Source organism: Toxorhynchites rutilus, chromosome 2 (genome assembly GCF_029784135.1).
Source record: "Toxorhynchites rutilus septentrionalis strain SRP chromosome 2, ASM2978413v1, whole genome shotgun sequence".
NCBI lineage: Eukaryota > Metazoa > Arthropoda > Insecta > Diptera > Culicidae > Toxorhynchites > Toxorhynchites rutilus.
Window position 1 is genome coordinate 333,427,904 of NC_073745.1, and position 22,198 is coordinate 333,450,101.

The 22,198-nt window shown below is 39.1% G+C and overlaps 2 protein-coding genes across 4 annotated transcripts in view; one reads left to right on the plus strand and one right to left on the minus strand.

Annotated features, from left to right (window-relative positions):
- The first annotated feature begins 11,441 nt into the window (after positions 1-11,441).
- LOC129764757 (uncharacterized) lies at positions 11,442-12,837 on the plus strand. The gene is made up of 3 exons (XM_055764217.1): positions 11,442-11,961; positions 12,027-12,153; positions 12,216-12,837. Exons 1-3 carry the CDS (start codon positions 11,903-11,905, stop codon positions 12,579-12,581), a joined length of 552 nt encoding a protein of 183 aa, XP_055620192.1. The 5' UTR covers positions 11,442-11,902; the 3' UTR covers positions 12,582-12,837.
- LOC129764756 (ATP-dependent 6-phosphofructokinase) overlaps positions 12,626-22,198 on the minus strand; it is a 33,724-nt gene continuing 24,151 nt past the window's right edge. For all 3 annotated transcript variants that reach the window (XM_055764215.1, XM_055764214.1, XM_055764216.1), the window contains exons 6-7: positions 21,954-22,176; positions 12,626-13,556 (exon numbers count right to left, since the gene is read on the minus strand). In XM_055764215.1, coding sequence (XP_055620190.1) covers positions 13,415-13,556; positions 21,954-22,176 — 365 coding nt within the window. In that variant the 3' untranslated portion in view covers positions 12,626-13,414. The remainder of the gene's footprint in view (positions 13,557-21,953; positions 22,177-22,198) is intronic.

Below are 22,198 nucleotides of genomic sequence, written 5' to 3' on the forward strand. Positions count from 1 at the left end.
AACCGAAAGCGTTTCAAAAAGGTCTAGCATTCGGAGGTAGACATTGCACATCTGGTTTCCCCAAAAACGCGAAATTATTGCAAAATTACATTCTAAAATGGTTGGAGGGAGTGAATACGGTCGTGGGTACGTTGACAAATTTATCAAGCGGTAGCTTAAGCCTACATATGATAAACCGGGAATATTTTTTCCGATCGTTCTTCTTCTTCTTCAATGGCACTAACGTTCCTAGAGGAACTTCGCCGTCTCAACGTAGTATTACTTGCGTCATTTTTATTAGTACTTAGTTGAGATTTCTATGCCAAATAACACGCCTTGAATGCATTCTGAGTGGCAAGCTCTAGAATACGCGTGATCACAGTGCAAGTCGGAGGAAATTTCTTTGGCGAAAAATTCCCCCGACCAGAACGGGAATCGAACCCGAACACCCGGCATGTTAGTTATGACGCTAACCACTCGGCCAAGGGAGCACAATTGATTTTATGATTGGAATGGGAGCCCACATTTGTCCACTCGGTGTGCGAGAAGTCAAACTTCATTGTTCTCATTTCAGTTTGGTAGATTTTTTTCCGATCGTATTTGGGTTATTGTAAAGTGACCAGATGGTCAGAGGTCTAACGCGGGACACAAAAAACAAAACGTTATGTGAACAAAAACCATAGTTTAGCGAGTCTAAACTGATCAGTATTATTTCTTTCTGAGTATCGGCACTCAGTTGTGGTTTACATTTTGTTTACGCCCGAAAATCACTCGCTCAATCAGAGCATTTACGCCTGGCAAGCACGATTCAATTTTCTTCAAATTACCGAATGGAATGCTCGAAAACTCCAATTAATTTTTCATCGATTTTAGTGTTAACGTATGCATTCAAAAAAATGGACTAATTTCGGATGGCGATGAATGATAATTTATAGGAACAAATTTTCTTTACAACAAAAATGATTCAAGACTGTTGATTCGAAGCAGCAGCACTGTCAAGCAACTTGATGATTTTTCCATACTGCAAGCTCCACAATCACTCAGAAGGAGTAGCTTGAGGTGCTGGTGAAAAACTTCTCTCCGGCGAAAGAAGTGAAAAACTTCTTTTCGTACTCATAATGAAAGACGAGACGTACTTGATGTTAAAATTCAACGAATGGCAGGGGACCGGGTACTTTACGTTCCCAAGGTAAGCGATGACGTCGAATATATCATTCACATCAAGTTCTCGAAGAAGGTCCTTCTCTGACAGACGTTGAGGGAATGTCCAAGCCGCACTTCTTTCGAGTTATATGGTGAACGGGGAGATATATAGTACGAAGTGCTTGCCGGAGTTGGGAAGGTGATGTGGTCTTTATGCCGAACATGGGATCAGCCCATTATGCCAAAAGATCACTGGAGGATGGATCGGCTGGAGATAAACATTGTCGCGAAGAACACCAACCTTCCCAACATTCCTCAGCTGCGCCCAATAGGAAACTTTTGGGCGAATGGCCAAAATAGAGAGACAGACGACCACCAAAGCCACGAAAAGGTAAAATAACACGCCAATATACATATTTTCATTCAGGTTCCGGCCAACTTCCGTAAGACCGCCCAGCGCTTCATTTACGATACTTCATCAAAAAACTCTGCCTCTTCCAAACAACACTAGTTCTTCCGGCTTATTTAAGACGTTAAGCCCTGACCGAGCTAGGGGACTAAAGATGAACTTTTCGTCTGACTCACGTTGGTCCCTGTGCATCAATAGGGAACTTTTATAAAAATAATTTTCCAATTTTGTTGCTGTCGCTTCCAGTTGACACTCTCTAAACAAAAAGCCCAATGTCGGTGCGATGAAACCAGCTCAACGTATCAATCTTTGAATGCATTAGAAGCGCTCTTGAACAGTCTGCCGAATAAAAGTTTTTTTTTTCAGGTTCATCCATTCAAGAAAATCAACATGATCAAATTGTGATATTGAAATATATTGATATCGCGGGACATTTTCGTTTCTTTTGCCAAACGCGGGACGTTTCGCGGGACGGAATCTTACGCGGGACATTTTGTTGAAATGCGGGACTGTCCCGCGTAATGCGGGACGTCTGGTCAGTTTAGTTATTGGCAAGTAATACGGTAATACGGACAGTGGGGATAATATGGACAGGTGAATGATTTGTATAGTTACATTTTGAATTTCTTTTTTCGGTTAATGAGAACACCTTGTACATTGTGGAGGCGATCTGGCGTAATGGTAACATCCATACCTCTCACGCAGAGATCACGAGTTCAATTCTCACTCCCGACATTCTTCCAAAAATGGAAGTAAAAGTGACGAACCAGCCGAAATGTGCTGAAAGTCACTATAATAGAGGAAAAACAAACAACCTTGTACATGTTATTCTATAATATTTAAGCCACCCTATGGCAATGAATACTGAGCAAAAGTGGAAAAGGGAAACAAAAATCGAAAATCATACATGATTCCGCGTGTGGATGTAATTTAAGCTGCTTCGATATTAAGCATTTTGAGTGATTCAATATCAAAATTCAATTTGCTGATGGTTATATTTCGGTTTGTGAGTTAACAGAGAAGCGATATTAGGTATGTACGGAAAAGTATTTATTTGAATTATTGAAATAATTGTACTGGTGGGGTAAAGCGGCCAGTTGCCAGTGGGAGTGAGATGGACTGTGAAAAGTCTGATTAATCTATTCTTAAGGAATGCCCTGCGTCTAAAATGGAAATCAAATCGCCAAACGTGGAATGTTTAGAAGCTGGCTGGAACCAAAAGCAAAATTGTTAAGGGACTTCTAGGTGGATTAATTCGTTTTTCCATCATTTAACGGACATTCGTGATGAGTTCAGTTCTTGGTCGAATAAAATTATTCCTCTCGCGATCGATAAACCTCTACGCTACATATATTACAAACCTATCCATATTCCCCCCACTATATGTCCTTTAGGGTGGCAGCGAAAATGGTCATGGCAAATTTCAAAAACCGACCATGTACGTTTTGTTTATTGGTCCAAAACAATGATCTGTGCAAAGTTTCAGCCTCATCGGACATGATTTAGAGGTGCCTCAAAGCGCTCAAAGTTTTGATTTTTGATCCTTGAAAATCTTCCAAGGGGGGAGTAAAGGAAATTTGGGAAATCGAGTTTTTTTTCGATGCCAAATGACTTAAAAATGCATGAAACGTCGAGATCTGATGTTATATCGAAAAAAAAAATTTGGGCCGAATATCGACCATTTGGGACTTAGTCTGAGAGGCAATGAAGGTATGGAAAAAAAATTATCGAATTTAAAGAACCGACCATGTACATTTTGTTTATTGGTCCAAAAAAATGATCTGTGAAAAATTTCAGCTCAATCGGTCATGATTTAGGGGTGCCTCAAAGCGCTCAAAATTTTGATTTTTTGATCCTCGAAAATCTGAATAGAGGGAGTAGAGGAAATTTAGAAAATCGAAATTTTCTTTCGATGTTTACGACAAAACATCGATACATCTGCGGATCATGCGAGGTTTGTTCAAGGGCGGGTTTTTTAATCACCTTGTTTCTCGGATGATACATTTTCTGGAACCTGATTAAGCCATCCTTAAAGCCGTGTTTGTTCTCGAAAAATTTCCAAACTTTACAGTGCAGAGAAACTACGAACGATTGATGGATCCTAATTTATAAGTTTTGCCTCCCAACTCCACCAACCGATCCGTATTAAAAGATAGACTGAAGATAGGCATTGCGAATGAAATTAATCAACTGGATAAAAAACATTAAGAATACCCCGAGTTTGAGATCCTAAAAAACAAAAAAAAATTGTTACAAAAGTGCTCAACCCATCAGCTGATATTCACTCTGCACTTTTAACAAAATGATGAGGAAATCCTTCGAATTTCGGCATCAGTTGGTCCGGAAGATGAAAATCTCAATGAAAATGTTGTGGTTAACCCTCCTGTACTCGCGCACGGTGTCACAGACCGAAAATTGAACTTCTCTGTAATGTTGCCATTGTGTATTTTTCAGGCTTTATTGGCATTTATTTGAAGAAGAGGGTATGATTGAATGAAAAAACTCCAAAAAATATGTTTTCTTCGTCTTTATAATGTTTTAAAAGTCATCTAATTCAGCCTCCTCAAAACAGAGTAATTTTTGATACTCCAACACAAATATCGAAATTCGAATTTTTCACTGTTATCAATTAAAAGTAAGCAACTGAATATAATTCATGGAAGTATAAAAAGCTATAAAATAACATAAAAACGTTTTAATCGATTGTAGTTTCATTGGAGTAAGAATCAGAACATAGCATAACTGCATGCTCGAAACAAAGATATTTTTTACATTTCATGCAGTTGTTGCGTGTTTTTCGGGTCTTTTATCGAAGAGAAGAATGTATAACGACCTTCTAGATAATTACCAGATGATAAAGGTTCTAGAATATAGAGTTTGCATATTTCTAATATTTTTTTGTCTCTGTATTTTTGGTAAACGTAGAATTAATGCTTTTTTTAGATGAGACATAAAAAGATGATATAAAAGGATTTCTAGTAACTTCCTTTTCTTTTTCTTGTTTTCTTGTCCATATTGTTCATTATAAAAAAATATCCCCGAAACTGTAATTGTTAAAAATTACCATAAGCTACCGATTAGTTTATAGTTTACTGTTTACAATTCTTCCACAAGTGTGTATATGTATGACCATTATATTTAGCGAATTACTATACGAAAGTCAAACATTTATATTTTGCTTTTGAACGTATGAATCTAATCGACGAATAGTTAATATATGGATCCGTTCAATTCAGTTACAAAAGGGACTGAAATCAATTAAGAATAGTCCGGTAAGGATCTTATGCATTATATTCTATAAATATTCCACGCCACTAACATTAATTTATACATTTCATTCAACAATATTCTAGAATATGAAAAAAGGCACTTGTCCAAAAAAGTTACTCCTATACTCGCGTCGGTGTGTCAGACCGAAAGTGTTGAAGGAGTGGCACACGTCCCCTTTGTACCAACACATGCGATACGCTAAACGATGACGAACGACGTATAACGAAGCTAGAGAGAATCGCAAAGTCGTAGTGTTGATATTTTCTGAGAAATGAACGAATTATTGATTTTTCGGTCTGACAGACCAATGCGCGAGTATAGGAGTGTTAAGGACGATGAAGAGTAAGGTGGTCTCTAAATGCGCAGTGTGCTTTGCGAAAGATCAACCTACATGTAGAACAACGATTCCCCCCTTGTGGGGAATTCGGTCATTAGAAGGGGGAAATTGTGCAAGGGAATATTACCATTTACTTCGCTTTGAAGATGACAAATATTAGCAAAAATTGCCACAAAAACTTTTTTGGATACGCTAAAATTTGCGATCCTCGGCAAACATTTCCGAATCTGAAATGTAATGTTCAATTGATCAACTTTACAATGCCTCAATGACTTTCGTCAGTAAATGATGATGGAACAGACGACGAAACAGTACAGAAGACCATAAAAAGGAAATTGATGAGCATTTGTCAATACTTCTTAAAACAAGTTAAACTTGAAATAAATTTTCCTTATATCAAAGAACAAGATTTGGTCATGGTTTGGAATCCCTTCCGACTGGCAGTGACGAAAGTTTCGGATCAAATTCAGAACAAGCTCATCGATCTACAAATGATCGATTCTTTAGGCCCATTTATACGTTGCTCGTAGCTGACTTGACAATGAGCAGCTACTGAACTGGTGAACTCGCTTAACAATTGGTTGACTCGCCTTGTCCGTTCACACAATGTGAGCTGCTGGCAAGAAACTAGATACTACAGCACGTGTTCAGGGATGTCAGGTGATTTTTCAAATGTCCATACAATAGTCAAAAACAGCAATCAGGTCCGAATCAGTTGCATTTATCATCACCCAATTTTAGCGCGAAATACACGCTGACCGTGTATAAAAATACTTTGTGCTGAATTTCTTCAGACTGAAGGTAGGGGAAGTGGGGGAATAGTGGTCACCCTAAGGAATATGTCCATTTCCAGCGTCTACATACCGCTACAATTTCTGTTTTTATAAGAATATTATAGTTCAACTCATCGTTGTTCAAGATAGCATACGGCTTTTACTATAAACATTCAAAATAGTACATTTTTCATCATTAGAAAAAAAAAGGTGAAAAACAGAACTTTTTTTTGGTTGGAGGTAAAGTGGTCACCTAGTGGGGGCAAAGTGGTCACACGCACGTAAAGGGTGTGTCACATCAAATTGCATCACGGAAAAACGCTGTAGAAATTCACCCATTCACCCGATCCTTTTGAAAATGTTAGACAGTAAAATAAAAACTATTAAACAATTTTTGGCCTTTTCTTTTTATTCATACTTCGAGCCCAAGCCCGTATGCTCGCACCTTCCTCTTTACCCCGTCCATAAGGTTCTGTACAACGTCAGGTTGAAGTTTTTTTTTGAACAGAAATCCATTTTCTCTTGAAGTCCGCCTCCGATTTGACAACTTTTGGGTTCTTCCGGAGGGCCTGCTTCATAATCGCCCAATATTTCTCTATTGGGCGAAGCTCCGGCGCGTTGGACGGGTTCATTTCCTTTGGCACGAAGGTGACCCCGTTAGCTTCGTACCACTCCAACATGTCCTTTGAATAGTGGCACAAAGCGAGATCCGGCCAGAAGATGGTCGGGCCCTCGTGCTTCAATAGTGGTAGTAAGCGCTTCTGTAGGCACTCCTTAAGGTAAACCTGCCCGTTTACCGTGCCGGTCATCACGAAGGGGGCGCTCCGCTTTCCGCAAGAGCAGATCGCTTGCCACACCGTGTACTTTTTGGCAAACTTGGATAGTTTCTGCTTGCGAATCTCCTCCGGAACGCTGAATTTGTCCTCTGCGGAGAAGAACAACAGGCCCGGCAGCTGACGAAAGTCCGCTTTGACGTAGGTTTCGTCGTCCATTACCAGGCAATGTGGCTTCGTCAGCATTTCGGTGTACAGCTTCCGGGCTCGCGTCTTCCCCACCATGTTTTACCTTTCGTCGCGGTTATGAGCCTTCTGAACCTTGTATGTACGCAGGCCCTCCCGCTGCTTGGTCCGCTGGACGAATGAACTTGACAAATTCAGCTTATTGGCGACATCCCGGACCGAACTTCTCGGATCACGTCTAAACTGCTTAACTACGCGCTTGTGATCTTTTTCACTGACGGAGCATCCATTTTTGCCGTTCTTCACCTTCCGGTCGATGGTTAGGTTCTCGAAGTATCGTTTTAGTACTCTGCTGACCGTGGATTGGACGATTCCCAGCATCTTACCGATGTCCCGATGTGACAACTCCGGATTCTCGAAATGAGTGCGCAGGATTAATTCACGACGCTCTTTTTCGTTCGACGACATTTTTCCAAATTTACGAAAAATTAACAGTGAAGCATGGCCAACGTGATCTATACACTCTTATCTGATTATAAGCGAAAGCTGAAGATATAATTCCTAAAAATTTAATTTCTACAGCGTTTTTTCCGTGCAATTTGATGTGACACACCCTTTATCAAGCTAAATGGGATAGATTTATTCGTTTTTTTCGTCCTAATTTGTTCAAATCATATTCGATATAGTAGGTACATGTATGAAATAAGCTTGGTCTATTCACCTAGAATCCCAATTCAAATTTTCTCATGCATACAAAAACGTTGTAAGAAACACATGACGTTCCGCATAATGAGGCTTGATTTAGTTGGAGTGGCATATTTTTCCAGGGTCAAAGCCGCGAAAGGAACCTCTTCAAGAGCAGAATGTGATGAGGTATATTAGCTTTAGTAAACAGAACATTGTGAGTCGTTATGCACCTATGACCACTTTGCCCCCAAACATTAAAGTAATTTCTATGCTTATTAATCGCTGAGGTTGAACAAAATATATGTTCACCTCTCCTAGAACATGTGAACAGTAGTCCAAACTGATGATTTGTCCAACATATCAGATTTAATAAACTAAATTCCACGAGAAATTCCTAAGATACCATGCGCACAGAACTACGGCCGAATGGCTATCGAGAGAGCAATTTCTGTTCTTATTTATATTTCGACATGCGACAGCTCTACTGAAGTAACGGGTGACTCAAAATTCATTAAATTTTTCAAACATAAAGTGCCGATCAATACGGTGTCAATAGTCAATAGTAATACTACCAAACAAGCAGGTGACCACTTTGCCCCCCATGACCAATTTGCCCCCTCTACCCCTACTATCCGATAAAAGCAGAAAGGCAAAAGGAATTGAATGCAAAGAAAGGAGCAACAAACACAATATTGAAGGAACTCTACGATGATGATCTCCGAGAGAAAAGAGCAGTATTGAGAATAACACCTGAACAAATGGAAACACTGTTGTATTTAATTGTTCCGAAAATACAACGCCAAGATACACTCATGAGAGATGCTGTTGGAGACACTTTGCACTGGTTCACTTATTAGACCAAAACGACTTGAAATTTGTGAACTTAACAAAACGGACTTTATTATAACTTCGATTTTATTCAAGCGACACACGGATGCTGCATGCTTTTACATGCGAATTTATTGGAGGCTTTTACACGACTAACTAACTAATCTGAGTGGACTGTATTTTTTATAGATTTGGTAGCAGAAACAGTGAGTAATTGGGAGAGTGGCGAATCTAATCAGAATTCCTCGCTGCTATTGCTCGTCGCCACTGGAGTCACTCAACGAGAGTTAGTGTACTTTGAATGGATTCCGTTTTATAGTAAATAATGTTGCTAACTTCAACAGATGCTATACCTGCTAAAGGGAAATTAGAAATCACATCGATGTGCCTTTCTTCTATAATATCGTTCAGTGAATTTTGAATGAAAATTGTGTCTGATAATGATTTTATATTATATATTTTCAAGAAACCCATCTCAAAAAGAAAGCGTGCAAAATAAATAACAACGATTTCGTTTCGAAACTATTTTTTTCCAATAATTTCCAAGTCTTTTCATAGCTTCGCATATTTTTAAATGTCTTCAAAATGGAGACATTTCTTTAAATTTGGCGTCCCTGATTGGAGCGTTAAATGCTGTTTTTGACGTTTTGAAGGATGCGATTGCGAGTAAAATCAAAGAACTTTGAAGTAGCTCGCACGCCGGATCACACATGTCCCTAACTGGCATAATGTGTTCACACGGTGTGAGTAGCTGCACTTCAGTAACTGTCTAGACCGACTCGTATGCTTACTCGCACCGTATAAACTAGGCTTTATCCTGATATGCGAAACAAGCGCTACGAGTGTTGTGTGAATCTGGATTTCCTATAATGCTGCCGATGGAAACAAAACACCGTAAGGGTGGGTTTAGACTAGTGATATATTCATGTGAAGAAATATGATGAGATTTATAGAAATCGCATCAACCGTTTACACTAGCGTGAACTTCTATAATGAATATATTCATATCTTAGGTGAATTTATTCACCTGAAGTAGAACTGCATCCAACTTTAGTGATTTCTCACCAGTGAGAAATTCACAAGCGTTTACATATGCTGAATTTATTCAAGTTATATATACCTCGAATAAGTGTATCATATTTATTCTCACCCGTTTACATCTATTTTCACGTGAATAAATCCATCTATAGCTATAGATCTCCCTAATGTAAACCCGCCATAACAGAGTGGATATCGAAGATGACATGAGCAGTGTTACCACACGTACAGATTTATCTGGACAGGTAGATTTTTTCGTTATTTTCGGTACATATTCTGTACGGCACAGATTCCAGATTTTCGTTAAAAGGTATAGATTGGTACATTTTTTTTCCGCGTGTAAAATTTCTCTCGAAAATTTGATTGAATGATAGTACGCAATCTAAATTTAGAAAGATTATGGGCCTGATCACGAACGTCACTTCACGGTGAAAACGAAATGAATTGGAAGCAATTTGAATGCGTTTCATTCCGTTTTCACCGTGAAGTGACGTTCGTGATCACCTCCTATGTATAACCATCATCAAATACATGAGAGTTTCGGGCCTAGCAAATGTTAATGTACATTGAATACGACTCGGATTGCGTCACCACGGCGACTTGGGGCCGTCTCCTTGTTAGATAGTGACGTGATTTCATGATTTTTCTCTACAATAATTAATTCCAATGATACAGATTTTTTGAAGAAAAAGTACAAATGAGAAAGATTTTTTCCCTTTTTGTACAGATTGAAATGTGGCAGCAGTGAACATGAGGTGTGCTTTTCGACAATGTTCTCAAGAATTACGATTTTGTCAGAAATCGTTCAGACGGAGGTGCCATACTGACTCGAGAGACTTTATATACCTTTTTTGTACTGATACAAATATAAAATCAATACTTATTGCGAATATAACTTGAAAGCCGTTTGTATTCTTTCATTATTTTACTGATATGCTACAGACTTTCTCACAAAATACTGATAGGGATTAATTCTGGGATTAATTTTCTTTACGGGGGAATGGAGCAAAAAAGGTTGAAAACCACTGATGTAGAAAAACTCGAGAAGTGGTCTGATAACTTCATCAGGGAGGTTATATTTCCATTTACCATTTCTTTGAAAATCAATCAAGCTTGAAGTCGAAATTCTTGAGCTTGAGCTTGAGCTTGGGTAGACTGTACAATTCGTAGTTGCTCTCCGTGATTGACCTGAACCAACCAAATTGCACAAAGAACACACAGAATGACGCTTGGGACTAGCAAATCATTCTCGTTGTGCAATCTTCGGAGATTCGAGCTTTAAATGGTCAATAACGACGCCGGCCACGTCCTTACAGTCACCAGGGGAAGGGAAGGAATGTTAGTATGATATTCGCCGCCCGAAGACCAGAAGGGTCGCCTCTATAGTGTGGTTCCCTAGCGTTTATCATGGAAGAGATAGTTGTTAGTGGGAGGCTTGAAGTCGAAAATTCTTGAAGAAAAAAAAAATATTACGTTTTTGGATTTGATAAATGAAATTGATTTTGGTTTCAAGGTGTTTTTTTTAATTAACTTTTTAGTTTTTTATCTATTTACCTTCAATCAACTGTATGAAGGAAAAATAAAGAGAAAAGTTGGCTCCACCTACTAGTTGGATTTTATCACCATTATTTACTAACTATACTCAAACAACAACAAAATAAAGTAAACTAAGCTATATTTTTGAATTCTTTTTTGTGCTTCGATATAACGTATAATTCTGAAAGTGAAATGTACGTTGTATCGAAGTATCGCTGATGTTTAGTTTTGGCATGGAATGGCTGTATGAAAGTAACGTTTTTCGATATATTTTTTCTTCAAAATCTGCGCGAACTTTCCGGACAACCCAATATGTTCGGCCACATTTGCTGTAATCCTAATAAAATCTAAAACAAGATAATCCAATGTGTTCTTCACATCTTCATAGAGAACCTTGACTAATCTAATACTATTTTTCACATCCACTATCGAGATATTGTACTCTGTAACCGCAGGCAGACATAACCTTGAAGTTTATTTACCAGACAATACTCCTAGCAACACCGATTACCTCCCCAACATCAGTCTCGCCAATATTTTATCTTGTGGCATGTCAAACAAATCTCCCGAAAGAAGTGTGCCGACATACTTATCTCACAGGGAACGCGCGTACTCTGCACCTTAAACGCATCTTCATCATCATCATCATCATCATCGATCGTCTGCAAAAGATAGCCTGTAAAACAAAAACATACCTCCGACGAAAAATGACCTAAGCTGCAGGTAGTAGAGCGCACCCGATGGAGGTAGACTATACAACTACTATAAAATTAAAATTCGACAGTTGTCACCATCGCATTAGTGCACTGCTCGCCTCTCAGTGAGATTTGGTCCTTTCTCAAAGCATAGTTGAATCGTCGAGTCGAGTCGAGAGGAACCTTCCTCGGTTTGTGTCCCCGCGTGGTATCTATATTTCGGGGTGTCGTTCTTTTAGACTCGACCAATGGACGAAAAACTTATCCCACGTGTGGATGTTGTTTATCTAACGTACAATTGCGAACGGTAAGTTGTGTACCCTTTGATAGCATCGAACGAAAACAATAGTTCTATTTGTTTTTTGTTTGTAGGTTACAACCTTCGATTTCGCTAGATAATGTGTGTACGATAAGTTTGTACGAGCTGAGAAAGCATCGTGAGGCAAAGAAAAATCAACAAACAAAGATGAGCATCGATGCCTATAAACATTACAAATGGGTAAGTTGAGCATTTTCAAGTCACGAGTTTAATTGCTGATTTTAGTCTCTGATTTTCCACAGTACAACTCAGTTCTAACGGATCTACTAAAATCTCGTGGCGGTCCCGAATCAATGCTAAAAACCTTCCACTGGTACATCGAATCATCAAACGTGGAAGCTTTTAAAGCGAAAGGGGTCCTTTTCGAGGCGGTCTCGCTGATCATCTGCGAGGAACTTGAACATTGGTATTGTGCGAAACAAAATGAGAGTTTACACGGCAGCCGTATCCGAATTAGCAATAGTCCGAGTGATTGCGAGTCCGTCCGTCGAGCCAAAGTTAGATTAATCGATTGTATGAACTCACCAGAAGTGCCTCGTGCCACCAGCAGGAACCAAAGAAACGGCTGTCCCAGAAGACTATCGCTCGGTACAATTATCGAGGAGTAGAGTAATGACGGAATCGGTGATATCTACCATAACATTGTGCAGTGTTGACATTGTAACAGTATTTTATTTATGTTGCACGATCTAAAATTTCATACCGTTTTTTCGAAGGCTTTTGCCTTCATTTAGAGTTTACTCTATTTAGCTAATTCATATTGAAAAAAACTCAACTTCTGATGACCATAATGGGAAAATAAAAATAACATAATACTTTTGTACGAAAGAAAATTATTCAACACATATAGAGCAATCAAATAAATAGTTTGGTTGTTAAATTAAGGTGACTTTTTGGTGAGATTTTGTTCAAAGATATGTCATGATGGGCACGAAACGCTAACAGCTGTGAGCCGTCGACTTTAGAAAACCGAGGAAGTAAACAGTGTATTAAAAGCTCTCTCACAATATAAACTGGCATTGAACGATTGTAACAAAAAACTAATCTTAGATCTGTTATCCTATCGTGGGTGTGTATATGTGGGGCAATGTATATTTGTATGTGTTGAGATAGGTTTTTAGTTTATTTTGTTTCAAGGAGAAGATGGGGAGCATCTACTGGTCTTGGGGTTTTTCTATTTCGTACGCTTCGATAAGAAGGCAACGAAATTCATACACAGCACACGCACATGCATTGATAACAAATATTAGTTTTGTTGCTCTGAGGTATTTCTCTTTGGGTTTCGACTTTGCGCGTCTTTTTTATGTGTTTCCGATCTCTCTTGTTCAACTGATAGGAAGCAGTCTAATACCGATGTTATTGTTGTTGGTTGATAGGTTTTTCGTTTCTTTCCATTGATACACTCGTATATCGCGAATCAAATGGATTACCAATAACCTGCTTATGCGACTGGGGAGTCGGTGGACATTTCTTCGTCCACTGTAATGTAAAGACCCTCCTCTTCGTAGGTTGAGTCGTGTTTCGCCAGGATTCTGAGTAGAGGGCGAAGCTTCAACCACCACTGCTGCTTGGGGATACGTTGCCTGTGGTGTGGAGAAGAAAACAAATAGTAGAATGTTACTTTTTTTGTATAGTAATCTTGTTTATGTTCATGTTCAGATACTCTTCGTGGAATATATGTTCATCCTTTTATTCTCATAAGTCCACTGATCGACCAAAAAATCATTATCCTGGAATTAAATAATTTAAAGAAAAAGGCAAAAAAGGACTAAAATTAGGATGCGGAAGAGCCATCCATAGTAAGATGTTTTGACGTAGGATTACGTCTTTCGGGAACATATTGAGGGTACAAATTGTTAACCTAAATATCGGTCATTCTTGATAGATTTTCAAGATTTTCGCACCTATATTTGGATATTCCATAACAATCTATTGCAAAATACAAAATTGAAAAACTATCAATAGTTCATTCGTTGAAAATAGCGTTGAAATGAGGCAGGGAGCCTGTGGCTTTTAAGACCGAGAGTTTAGTTTTCCTAATTAGCCTTCTTTAAGATTAGAGGTAAATGAACTGAAAAATTTATGCCTCCACAATTCAACATTACTACTACTACTACGATGGAGGTGATCTGGCATAGTGGTTAACATCCGTACCCTTCACGCTAAATGTTACGAGTTCAAATTTCACTCCCGACATTCTTCCTTCGGACTGGAAGTAAAGCCGTGGACCGAGTGACGACCTAGACAAACAGTTGACAGTCACTATAATACAGAAAAAAATACTAACTTGACAATTTTATTGTTGATTACAGGGATTTCCTAATTGTGTGTTTTATCTTCAGGCATCAATGGTCAAAGCTTCTTGACGATGTTTAATTTCCTCGCCTGCTCAATTCCTCTTTCGGATGAATTGAAATTGAGTGTTGATTGAAGGGTACATGTCGGATTTGGCGAATAAGTGCACTCTTCTAAATTCTCCATCGAAACGCATCTTGTAACAAAACTCAAAACATTCTCGCGTATCTGTTATCTGTTTTAACGTTTGCATTGAAAAAATGGATTTTTTTTCGAATGGTGATAAAAAAAACTAAGACAGAAAATTTAGTTTGATAAATTTCCCATGGAAGGAAACAATTATTAGCTTACTTGCAAAACGGCCGGCCTTCCGGCGGATAACCGGAACATTCGCCATGGCGGACGAAAACATGCGTGTAGGCATGCTTTTGAGTTCTTTCTTCGTTTTATTCATCAATTCCTTCTAAGTTTTCGCGACAGAATTGTTGGAGTAGATCTCAATGGGACGCAACTGGGGGACGTTGGGTGGGTTCATCGACTAGGGTACCACATCGATATTCAGCCGCTCCATCTGCTCTAACGACCGCTACGAGTAGTGGGCCTACGCCAGATACACCCACCGCGTCTTCGCCCTTATGGTATGGTAAATTTCACCGTTCGCGACCAGTCAGGAGCGAAAGAAGAGCGACTTCGACATCCCCTTCTCGCTGATTGTCAACCACAGCAGCACCTTCTTGGGGAACTTGGTGTGTCTTCACTTCGGAGCTCACTTCCTTCGTGGGGGAAGTAAAATACGAAGTGCCCTGTCAGTCGTTGCCATCCAGGGTGAGATAGGTCTCGTCGTCCATCACCACCGCCACGTCGCGATTCGCCGGGAAAATCGATTTGACCATCACTGTTTGGCCGATTGCGTCGACCTCCCGGCCAAGCACACGCCGCGATGTAGCCACTTTTGCCTCGATCTTCCTCGTCAGCATCCTTTGGAACTTCTTGTCGCTCAGGGTCGTCGACCGTTCGGAACCGGGCTTTCGATGCTCTGTTTGTTGTCCAATAGTGCCGAGATGTTGCAGATGCCGGAACGGGCGTTTCCGGTGTCCACAAAGTGCCGCACGATGACCGTTTTCGACGCGGCGGGGTATCGTTCTTTGAACGCGCACACTTCTGAACGGAGTAGCTTCACTGTTTTCGCCATAACGGTTAGAGTTCAACTGATAGAGCTGTAAATTTTTTTCAGCTGACTCATGGGTTACTATGATTGATGCTGCATAGGTAGTTTCATCAGTGCGTGAAAAATGAAAAATCGGCAGTTTTCGTCCATTTTTTTTTATGCAAACGTTACATCGGATAATTTTAATTGCATTTTGGATTGGAAGAAATCGGTGCTGTCCATAATTAATTGGAAGCAGATTATCGCATACTTTGACAAATGTACGCCAATCGATTGTGGAAAGAGCGATCGAGATTCACTGTTTTCACAACAAACCGGCGTTGGTAGCACAGTTTGAACAAAACTGCCTTTTTTTTAAATCAAGCCGATGGCAATGTCTTACCGTCCACATCATGTACATATCTGATTTTCGTAGTGTATGCATACGCTAATTTTACATGCAATTTTAAGAATAACCTTGTACTGAAAATTCTTCCCTCCTAGCGCTTACGTCACTTTGCGAGTTTGCGGCAATTGTCTATGATGCACCAATACGCATCAGGAATGTATTGTGAACACGTATGGGTCCGATCGCTAGTCAGGTTCTGGACATCTATTCTAATTTCGTGGCAGAACCATCGCAGGAGGCTGTCACAAGTAAAAGTGAGTTGCTTCATCGAGCACTGAAGCCGAGAATGTTGCATTAGCGGAGTGTCTTCAAGAGTTACAATGGATTCTACTACTGTCTACTACTGTCTATAGAGTCGAAGTTTTTGTGCTTGAGAGAATTTTATAGTTTAGATGGTGGAATAACATCTCTCAGCCCGAATCCAAAACAATTTGTCGTGTTGTCGAAGAGGCATGAAGTTTGGGGTTGCCCTGGTGGAACACGACACCTACACTCTGTTCAACTTCTATAAGACCACCCTGATCTATTTCGTTGCAACACAGTTAGTATTTCAACAAGATACATTCATACATTGTTGAATGCTTAGAATAAAGTATATTTAAAGTCAATTTCGTTCAAAAGAGTTGTTTGTTTATTTCTTCTTCTCCTTCTTATATGGCACTAACGTTCCTAGAGGAACTCCGCCGTCTCAACGTAGTATTACTTGCGTCATTTTCATTAGTACTTAGTTGAGATTTCTATGCCAAATAACACGCCTTGAATGCATTCTGAGTGGCAAGCTCTAGAATACGCGTGACCACAGTGCAAGTCAGAGGAAATTTCTTTGAAGAAAAATTTCCCCGACCAGAACGGGAATCGAACCCGAACCCCCGGCATGTTAGGTTTGACGCTAACCACTCGGCCACGGGAGTTTGTTTATTTATTGTGCTTAAATATGATAATTTCAGCTGTCCAGTTTCTATCAGACCATTTCAAAATTCATAAGTATTATCAATGAAAAATTCAAAACAATCCGCTGATTTACATGTCAATAATTGGCAACTTTGCCATTTCGACTAATAACCTGGAAAATTCGTGTTGGAATACTGTTTACCAAATTCTGCTGAACAGATTTCTCGATATTTTTCCATTTTTCCGAAATAGCGACCTTGAGCTCTTCAATCGTGGTATACCATTTTCCCTCAGTGTAGATTCTGAGTACAAAGATCTCTGAGATTTTCAATAGGATTCAAGTCTGGAGAGCGAGCTGGCCAGTCCAAACATTAAGTTTTTGGTCCTCAATCCATTGTTTAGTTTACTTGCTGGTATGAATAGCAGCATTGTTTTGCTGGAATGTGATTTTTTTTGTGGCGATATCCACGCAAAAACGGTAGGAGAGAGGATTCCAGAACATGTGTGTAATCCTTGAGTGGTGTGAAAGCTATCTTGAGCTTTCCGGTTAGACAGAATCCCGTCCAAACCAAATTCCTGTTTGAAAAATACAATACCCGTTGAAACCATGAAGAACATCCAAATTGAACTTTTTTTCGTCAGTGAAGATAACCTATACATTGAAGAACTTTTCGTTATGGTATATAGTAAAATGTATTCTTTTAAAAACATTCTTTGTCATAACATACCGTGTCCCACTGTCGGTTCATGTGAGCTTTGGCAAAACTCAGACGTCTTCCGATGTGAGATGGTGTAAGATGAGGAGCTTTCACATATTAGGCTTCTTTATATGAGGATTTTCTTACCAAAAATTGACGAATTGTCACCCGAGTAGTTGAGTAGTTGAAATATTGCTTTATTTGCACATGCGATTTTGAGGTTTTCGGACCTGTTCTAGCTATTTTCCGTTTATCACGGTCAGAGAGCCTCGATTTACGTGGAGCTCTCTCCTCCTTAACGTATCCTTGAGGACTCGCCAAATAATTGAGCACTACTTGATGGGATCGTCAAATCCGACGAGCAATTTCTCTGATACCAACATAAAAAAAGAAATGCATCGATGTATCTTTCTCCTCTCTCCGTGAGCACTTTTCCCTTCAGTATTTTCCAGATTTATTGATCAAAACAACTAAAACAACGGAAAACGTAACTGGTCTCATAGAAACTTGACAGTTGAAAAATACGAAAACATTCGTTTACGCTCAGTGCTTGCATACACTCATATGAAAATCATGCAGTGTATGGTAGTCACCAATGCCTACACACTAGAATGTAAATTGGAGCATTGTTTGTTTACAATGATACAAAGCAGCAATAGTGTATCACATTGAATAATAATGCCTAATATTCTTGTATTTTATTGGGTTTTATTATTTTTTAGGTAATGTTAGGTTATGCACTTTCCGCACTTGCTTGCTTGAAACCGAATTTAGCTCCCAATAAAGTTATACAAAATTGAATGAACTTAATGGTAGGTGATAGCTAATAAATTAAGCTATCATTTGGAGCAAAAACATTACCATACGGTTACTCTCCAAAGACATGGAAAATTATCAAATTCGTTGTACGATTTTTCGAATAAACTGTATCTACAAATGATTTTCTATTATAATTTTTGTGAAAATGTTAAAAGATGTATAGACGAACAGTTGAATAAGAGTCAGGAATACGTTTTTCAAGCATTTGAAAAGCATAAAATAATTAATTTCATTCAAAATATTGCCATCGAGCTAATCTGATAGACTATCTATTTCTCATGTCAATTTCAAGCTCCAATAAATGTCGACACTGAACCTTCGATAACGCGAATCGCTTCGAAATAGATAGATATTAAACGAAAGAAAAAGTAAGTATTATGAAGTGCGAACTGAAGAGCTTTGAAAGGGATTCCAGTATAATTATTACGGCTAATTATACTGATAAAGTAAGATGTACAAAAATCAGGAGAAATCAGGATCATTGCCGAAAAATAAAGCGAAATTGAGTGTTTGTCAGGATATCAGGGAAAGTGTAAAAAAGTCTGGGAAATCCTGAAAAATCAGGAAGGTCGGCTCTGGATGTGAGAGAAAAGATTGTTTCACCTACACTTATCAAGGAAGACAATGACAGCTGCATCGCATCAATGAAAGCAAACCGAAATAAGTCGAAGCTTATTGACACGAAGCACAGCTTCACCAAGGACTTGGGTCCTGAAGGAGTCGTACAGTTGATGTACTGCTCTTCTGAACAGATATTCAATAGTCGAACAGAAATTAACCTTTATCGTACCAAGTGTTCGAGAAATCGAACAGCAACTTTGATAATATGTGGCTTTACAAAGCAGACATTCGGCCAATGTTTTAACATTAAATGAGAGCTTAGTTTATCAGCTACACCTTATCATAAATTTCATTCAATTTTGTATAATTTTATTGGGCAATAAATTTGGCGTAAAGCAATAATGTGTCAAAAGTGCATAACCTAACATAACCTAATAAATAAGAACAGAATATGAGAATTTATAAACATTTCTACAGTATTACTTGAATAAACGGCATTGTTCTGTAGGAAGAAATCAATTCGAGTGAACATTCTACAGGGAAGAAAAATGCAGCTAATTTTCAATTTCTGGATTTTTTGATTTTTCGTCATTTGCCGGTAAATGGAAGATTGGAAAACATTTTGGAACAATTGGTTTATTTGAGCACCAATAATCAAAATTACACTAATGGCTTTCGCAAAAAAAAAATTGCAGTTCGGTACGATATGGGTTGAGGCTATTGTTGAGGAGGAGTTTTGAACTAATTTTTGGATGTGGGATGCACTCAATACAATGTTTGACAGGGTACAGCTTTGAGGCATGACGGTTTTTCCAAATTTACTCACCAGGTTCAGCAATCATATTGTGTAAATCAAGGATACGGTCGATGTGATCAGCAAATAATGTGCTCCCGTGGCCGAGTGGTTAGCGTCATAACTAACATGCCGGGTGTTCGGGTTCGATTCCCGTTCTGGTCGGTGGAATTTTTCATCAAAGAAATTTCCTCCGACTTGCACTGTGAGCACGCGTATTCTAGAGCTTGCCACTCAGAATGCATTCAAGGCGTGTTATTTGGCATAGAAATCTCAACTAAGTACTAATAAAAATGACGAAAGTAATACTACGTTGAGACGGCGAAGTTCCTCTAGGAACGTTAGTGCCATTGAAGAAGAAGAAGAAGATCAGAAAATAATAAGATATAAGAGCAAATAAATATTACTGGACCAAATTTCATTTCCACTTCATATAAACTTGACACGATTCTTTAGGTGTGTAGATGCTATTAACACCGTTCACCTAATCTCCAACGTTGCCAGAAGTGATCCTCTTTCAGTTTCGTTACCGAATGAAAAAGATGAATATAAAGAAGCGGCATCCAAAAAATGAATACAGAGATAGAAGATGCGTAATCCTTTCGTCATCCAACGTATATCCATACAGAAAGCTGTACATTATTCATGACTCAGGTAAAGAATTGTTGGATTAAAAAATCGATCCTTCCAGAAGAGTTCACATTCGAATGCTTTGTGAGAGAAGGCGATCCGCTCTCAATGATGCTATTTGTTCTCAAAAGACCAGAAGGCATGTGTGGTAGCGACTTTTGTGTAGCATACGCGGATGATGTTAGCATGCTGGTCACATCGACACAGAAAATTATCCGATTTATGATCCATTCCACCCTTATATTCGGAACCGTATTGCTGAGAAACACTTTGAGCCATCTTTTGGATCTCACATTTTTTCTTTGAATCATCGGCAGTCTATAGCCAATTATGCCAACCAATCTCCGGTTTTATAATCACATCGTAAGACTTTCTAGGGTAGTTTAAACAAACGGATGCATGCATGAGATACTCAAAATCAGTGCGTCTCGATCCGTTGATTCAAACGATTCAAATTGGGATATCCTAGTTGGGGTGATCGAACGGAATTCCATTGAGGCAACATGTAGCCTAAGGGTGGGTTTAGACTAGTGATATATTCTTGTGAAGAAATATGATGAGAATTATAGAAATCACATCAACCGTTTACACTAGCGTGAACTTCTATAATGAATATATTCATATTTTCGGTGAATTTATTCACCTGCAGTAGAACTGCATCCAACTTTAGTGATTTCTCACAACTGAATTTATTCAAGTTATATATACCTCGAATAAGTGTATCATATTTATTCTCACCCGCTTACACCTATTTTCACGTGAATAAATCCATCTATAGCTATATATCTCCCTAATGTAAACCCGCCATAAGACATTTACGCGCGCTTCCCACTGTCTTTCCATCGAAGCAATAAAGGTTTTTTTTTTATATCTGTATTATAGTGATTTTCAACTCATTTGGCTGGTTCGTCACTTTTTACTTCCATTTTTGGAAGAATGTCGGGAGTGGGGAGTGAGAATTGAACTCGTGACCTTTAGCGTGAGAGGCATGTATGTTATCACTACGCCAGATCGCCTCCACGAGCAATAAAGGTGTGTTCGGTGCCTGGGGAAAATGGTCGGATCGTAAAGCGAATAACCCGAAACACACCGGAATAGGATTAAAGGAAAAAACTTCTTCCTCTTTCTTGGATTTAAGAGCCTTTAAACTTCGCAATTCGCTCGCCTCTAGAAAGAGAGACTTCGCTCCGAAGCACAACAAACACGCCGATATAATTCACTTTCCCGGTAGAGTACATGATAGTGTAGACTGAAGAAATTATAGAATAGTGTAGCCTTCACAGCAGTATTGTGTTTAAATTGTTTAGAATGTTTAGTAATACACTAGAACCCCGATATATCACAATAAAGGACTAAAAATGAGTTCCAAACACAAAAAAGATATTTCAGCATGAACATTATGTTTTATCGATACAGAAATCATTAAACTATCAATCTAGATGGTAGTGTACACCAGCGGTCAGATAAGTGAAAGTCATGACCAAAAACAAAAGTGCGTGAGCCTATCATTCCTGAAAAATTCTGGGACGCCCTATGAATTTACTATGGAACTCGCTGTCGCGCATAATCCGCACCACGAATCATCCGCTCGCGAATAATCGGGGTTCCACTGTAATATAGAATATAGAACTTTCACTCGATAGCTCTTGTCTAGATCAGGTGCTTATCATACTGCTCTCGTACTCGAGGGAAAAGATGAAATATTCCAATATTCTATTTATGATGCATATTACTCACTCGAAGTTAGTCTCTGCAATCAGATCCTTAAGCGGAGAGAATTTATACTGGCGACGAACCAAACCCAGCAGACAGGCGCTCTCCGGCGACTTAGCGTTGATAGAACCATCTGGTTGGGTGTTGACCTTCAGCTGCTCGACTAACCACTCCACACACTTGGCGGCCATCTTCGTACCCATGTTACGATCGAAGGGAGTTGGTGACCCACCCTGTTGCATGTGACCTGCGAAGTGATAGAATTTGTT

Excerpts from the sequence above, each read along its gene's own strand:
- LOC129764757 (XM_055764217.1), top strand. The coding sequence starts at position 11,903 with ATGGACGAAAAACTTATCCCACGTGTGGATGTTGTTTATCTAACGTAC. Across the intron at positions 11,962-12,026 it reads CTAACGTACAATTGCGAACG|GTTACAACCTTCGATTTCGC; the intron begins GTAAGTTGTGTA and ends TTTTGTTTGTAG. Across the intron at positions 12,154-12,215 it reads CCTATAAACATTACAAATGG|TACAACTCAGTTCTAACGGA; the intron begins GTAAGTTGAGCA and ends GATTTTCCACAG.